Raw genomic sequence first — 5,670 nt, 5'->3', positions numbered from 1 at the left:
TAGATAGACGTTACTAAAGAAGTGCAAAGTATTATTTATAGTTGGTATGATGTTTGTTTCAAAGATTCACTGGAGCAGTGCCAATATAGTTTCTCTAGTTTAGAGTTTGTGGATATTGCAACAGAAAAGCTGACAGTGATTTTAATCCAATACTACAAGTACCTTCTTTCAGTTACCCTGAAGTTTCAACATTTGTGTAAAAGAGTTATGTTTCAGTGTTACTGTGTCCCACAAACTGGAGTTTTTCACAACAGGCCTCAAATAAAGTGGTTGAGCCTCTTGTGCTCTGAGCTGATTGGTGAGTGTGATGAAGTACGGTAAACTTAGCAGTCTAACCACAGAGAGATGTTTTCTTTCTGCACCGGAAACACCTGCCAAAAAAGCTGGGTTCACTCAAACTGCATGTAGAACAGCCCAGCATTAAACTTCCATCTGTACAAAAGTTAGAGAGTGATATATTACATTTGGTAAATCAATTTATATTAAGTATATATTATTGTATTATATTGCCAGGTACATGACAAACATAATTGCAAGTTGAAGCAAGCTTTGTAAATTGCATTTTTCACAAGTGACCATGCACTGCCAGTTTTAGACTAGTAATTAGAGAAGAGTGCATAGTGGGATTCACATATTTTTCTTCCAAATGAAATAAAAAGACCTTAGAAAACACATCATAGCACAGCAATTAAACATGATTTGTGTCCTCAGTGATTTCATACCCATATTTTATTAATTTAAGTCCTGCTTACAACCAAGGCTGATGCGTGATTGTTGCTAAGAAATAGTCCCTCTATTCAGATGGGAACACACAGCCATGACTGTAGCCTGGCTAGTGGCTCTTACCAAAGCATTTGCATCACACAATAACCAGGCTTCCCCACCACATTCCCATTAGAACAGATATTCCACAAGGAAGTAATGCTTAAATAAAGAAGAAGTTCAATGCTTTTTGCCCACTCCTTGCTGTAAATAGTCACAATACACTCCTCAGTGTCAGCTTTTGTTTTCTTTTCAACTATGCAGTTTGCTAGCTCTTCCCATCTCATCTCATAAAATGAAGACCACCAAAACTGTGCATGGTCAGATATCAAGATTAAGCCCTTCCTTGCAGCTTGGGATAAGACCATCCAATCTGAGCTAGCTTTTTGCTAGAGGAACCAGCAGGGGGTATAAACAGATTTTAGGCACATTTGCCAAATCTGGTATCATTCTGTTGGACACACAGTGAGAGGCAATAAAAACACCAAAGATCTGGTATCACTAAAGGGCACTAATTGTAACCCAGCAGTTTCATGGCAGTAACACCTATTTAAAATGAGATGATCTAGCTTGACATACAACCCTTGTTGTGACGTTGTACCTGCCACCTCTTGAGACAGCAATTGCAACAGTTCTAATATTGTCACCACAGATGAGGGTGTGGTGGCAGCCAGGGGACAATGGTGACTCTGGAGTGTTTTCAGGGGACTCAATCCTAGGAGGGATGGCAGTTAATATTTTCATCAGATTGTACAATGGCATTACCACTTGTGAGAACTGGAACTCAGGAAGGTAGGGTGGGGCCCTTGCCCTGCACTACTGTCATCCAAGTAGCTATAGGTAGATGCGGGTCTCACATTCCTTAAGGAGTTACTAACACCTAGTTGAGCAAAATCTCCCTCCCTCCAGCGACCCAGCCCCGCCCGGCGTTTGCACCTCGCCTTGCATGTCTTGGTGACTCCGCAATCCGCGACCTAGGCCGCTGTTGGCACCGAGCGCGGCTTCCCGCACAGCCCCTTAGCCACGCGCCTGAGCAACCACTTGGGTGCGAGGAGCACCCTGCCCAGTCATTGGTCAAGACACCAGCGAATCGCAGCGTCCTCAGGAGTGGGCGGTGCAACTTTGGCTTGTCAATCGCCAATTTTACCAATCAGGAGAGCCGGAAAAAACCGCGAGGCGCCCCGATTGGCTCGGAGAGGGCAGGCTCAGCTACAAAAAGGGCAGGAGGCGGCGCCGCGTGTTGTAATTAGGACGCTCATTGGCGGTAGCGGTTTTGCCGCTTCACGCTGGGAGAGGCCGCTGCCATCGTGCCGCCCATGCCCGGCTGGAGGAGCCGCTACCCGCAGGGCACGGCCGAGCCCGCCGCCCGCCCGTTCTGGGCGATGCTGGGGCTCCTGGCCCGGGAGCCCGGCATGGGGTGGCTGGCGGAGAGTCTCTCCGAGCGGGCGGCCCCGCGCTCGCCGCCCGCCTCGAGCCGCAGCAGGCGCGGTGGCCGCTGGGCAGCTGCAAGCAGCGTCAGCACAAGCCCAGGTCCCCGTGCGGCCGCGGGCCGGGCGAGGACGCGGAGCCGCAGGGAGCAGTGGGGCCGCCTCGCCGCTGGGGGAGACGCCGGAGCGGCCCTGGCGGCAGCCGCCGCGGAACAGGCGTTAGGAGACGCGCCCAAGGGTGAGTGCTGGGCTGCGGCCGGCGGGGACTCCACTCCCCAGCGCGCATCGCGGCGCGGCTGCCGGGCGGCTCGGGCCCAGGCCACGGGGGGCGTCCCCCGCTCTGCGCGGCTTGGGCAGTGGGGGGTGGCGGGGTGTGCGCGGGGATAACGGCCTGTGCGGCTTCCACGGGGCCGCGGGTGGGTGTCGCGGCGGGGCGTGGGGCTGTCACAGCACCGGCTCCACGCGGAAGGAGCGCGGGTGCTTCGCGCCATGTGCCACCCGCAGGCTCGGGGGAGGGCGGGGACCCGCCTGGGCGGCGGCCAGCTCCCGCCGTGCGGTGCGGTGTGCCCCGCGCTCCTCGGGAGTAGGGTGTTTCTTCCCTCGCTCCCGCTTTCCCCGGCCGCTTCTCATGTACGTGCTCGAGCCAGCTGGAGGGTTAGTAAACAACAGCCTCTGACAATACACCTGGAGACGCGGCTCCGCTTCCTTCTCTGGGGTTGACATATGTGAGGCCTGGCGTTTGATACTGCCGGCAGCGGGGAGAGGCTGTACAGGAAGATAGAATATCTTTAAGTAAAAATCTACAAAGGATTTAAAAGCTTCAGAACAATCCTTTGATCTCTGACAAAGGTCTAAGCGTTTGGGGTTTTTTAATAGGGTTTATGGCTTGCTTATTTACCTTAGACACGGTAAAAGCACACATCCTGGTCCTCTCCCTTCTGAGCTCAAACCTCCAATTGAAGAGATGGGTGAATCTCTATTAAATGCTTTCTTATGGGGTGCAAGAGGGCTTGGCAAAAGAGTCAAAGGCTTTAAACAGTGAAACTAATAATCCTCCCCTTGCTTGCTTGACTTGACAGGGCTAGTATTACTAATGTAATCTCATTTTAGTATAATGTAAAGGTAAATCTCTCAATTTACCGATTTGGTTTGCTTTCACATGGGGAAAGAAAACTTGCATCGATTGGGCTTTTGGAAATGTCAAGCATTATTGCAGCACCCACAGTTATTTGATTGTCACCTTGAGATGGTTGGCCCATTGTGGTACCTGTTGTAGTTCACCATTTGTAGTATTTAAACTATCTATGGACTTGCAACTGTACTTTGCCCAAGAGGGTGGCAGCTAGGTTTCAAGAGTCTGCTAAACTCCAGACTTTTGGGGGAGGGTAATCTGGCCAAGTGACTTCAAAATTATTTCCAGGGACATCAGCTGCTGAATTTTCTCCCATTTTGTTGGCAGGCCATGTGGTGGGAGGGCATTGAGATTCCATAGAATGTATGGTATAAGGTGAATAAGTGCTGAGACTAGAATGGGGATGGCCATCTGTCCAACTTTTAACCCTTATTTCATGATTTGTCAGATGCTAACTGATTCTGATTTTGTTTATTGTAGGTGGATGTATTTCTGGACCTCATATAGGAGATGGACCTAGCCTTGTCTCTGAGCAGCATACGTTGGGCCCTTGGCCCTGGAAGGCCTTGGACTTGTTGGAGCGTTCAGGTGATGCCAGAATTTGGCAAGCCTACCATGCAGGCCTGATGCACTTTTTTCTCTTTAGAGAAGAGATGGGAATGCCTGCAGTTTGGCCAGTTCCAGAGGATCAAATTAGAGGGTTTGTGGTGGCTATGGAATTACAAGGCTTGTCTTCACCGAAAATACTGATGTACTTGGCAGCACTCTCCTATATTTCCAAAATCACAGGTCACCCTGATCCTCTTCAAGATTTTGTAACATGTCATATAGTGGCAGGGTTGCAGTGGAGGGAAGGTAATCAAAGATATTGCAGATCTCATGTAACCATTGAGGTGTTGCGATCTCTCTTGGGCACAGTACAATCTGTGTGTAGCTCTCTTTATGAATGTTTGTTGTTCCGTGCCTTATTTACTGTGACTTTTTTTGGGGCTCTTCGGGTGGAAGAGGTGGTAGCAGAGCACCACAACTGGGCACAGCCAGAGCTCCTGTACATGAGTGATGTCCAGCTGACTGAGGAAAGAGTGAACATTTACCTGCATACGTCCTACCTGGGCCAAGAAAGGTTTTTGATCTCTCTTGGATTATCTAGAGAGACATGGGTATGCCCTGTTGAGGCACTGTGCAATTACGTGGCAGCCAGGCCACGAGGGGATGGGCCTCTCTTTGTACACTGGGATGGCACACCATTGACAAGGAGACAGTTCTTGGCTGTCTTCCGTTCTGCTTTAAGGTTACTTGGCCTTCGTCCAGAGCAATATGGTGTACATTCTTTCTGGTTGGGAGCTGTTGTGACTGCTGCACGCTGTAGATGTTCTGAAGAAACTATTTTGCGCCTGGGCAGGTGGCAAGGTATCCACCCAAAGAGGAGACAGAAGTAGTCAACCACAGAAGCCAAAAGAACAGCTAATGTTACCTGGTCTATTCCCCTTGCTGATGCAGTATTGTTTCCTACAGTGTGTGATCTAGTGCTCTGATGCATAATCTTCAAAGTAATGGAGCAACTTTTTCAGAGAACATTCTAGTTAATTGACTTTTCTGAAGTTTGCAGTGTGCTGCCCTCTGCATTTGTTTGTAAGCTATATCTGTCTGTTGGGGATTGGACTTCCATGTCTCTTTGCAAAATTAACTTGCAAAAATTGCTTATCTAGTAAGGTCTTCATGATCAATAAACTTGCAGTGCAGTCTCTTTTCAAACTTGCCTGACCTTCATTGTGGCAAGTCAACAAACTGTATGCCACATCTCAGCAGCAAATAAACTAAGTCTTGCAGCCTTATTGCTGTTAGACTCAATGGTATATTTACTTGGGACATGAGGACAAACAATCTTGTATGTGGGGATTGCAAGCAGTGTTCTAAATATAACTTTAGGCAAAGTGTACAACTGTTGGGTCAATTATACAAATTATAGATAATTGCAAGAACAAGATGTGTTCAATGAAATTAAAGAGGAAATTCAGAACACTAGTTTAAATAAAAGGATGGCAGAAAAAAGCTCTTAAGCTTGCTGTCACTAGAACTCATTGAGGGCAAGAACTTAGTTAATTCCTTCTGGAATCATGTTATCTATGTGGATATCCAAAGTGCATAATTGACTACAAACTGTTTTAGCAACCCTTCCAACAGCTAATATCAGTCTGAGACCTAGATGGGGTAAATATAATAACTCACCAAATTCTACCAGAAGCTTGCTAATGGTCCCTGATGGTGTACCCCATGAGGCTTTATGGAAATATGCTTATGAAGGTGTGTGTATATATAGGACATAACTGGAATATGTGTACATATGCC

General features: G+C 48.1%; 1 protein-coding gene across 1 annotated transcript; it reads left to right on the top strand.

Annotated features, from left to right (window-relative positions):
• The first annotated feature begins 1,999 nt into the window (after positions 1–1,999).
• On the top strand, positions 2,000–5,076 carry LOC120406494. Its single transcript, XM_039541378.1, has 2 exons — positions 2,000–2,427; positions 3,802–5,076. The coding sequence occupies exons 1-2, from the start codon at positions 2,079–2,081 to the stop codon at positions 4,758–4,760; spliced, it is 1,308 nt and encodes a 435-aa protein (XP_039397312.1). The 5' UTR covers positions 2,000–2,078; the 3' UTR covers positions 4,761–5,076.
• Positions 5,077–5,670: the final 594 nt, after the last annotated feature.

The sequence above is a fragment of the Mauremys reevesii genome, linkage group 5 (genome assembly GCF_016161935.1).
Source record: "Mauremys reevesii isolate NIE-2019 linkage group 5, ASM1616193v1, whole genome shotgun sequence".
NCBI lineage: Eukaryota > Metazoa > Chordata > Testudines > Geoemydidae > Mauremys > Mauremys reevesii.
The sequence above is the reverse complement of the archived record's forward strand: the minus strand, read 5'-3'. Positions and strand labels throughout refer to the sequence as shown.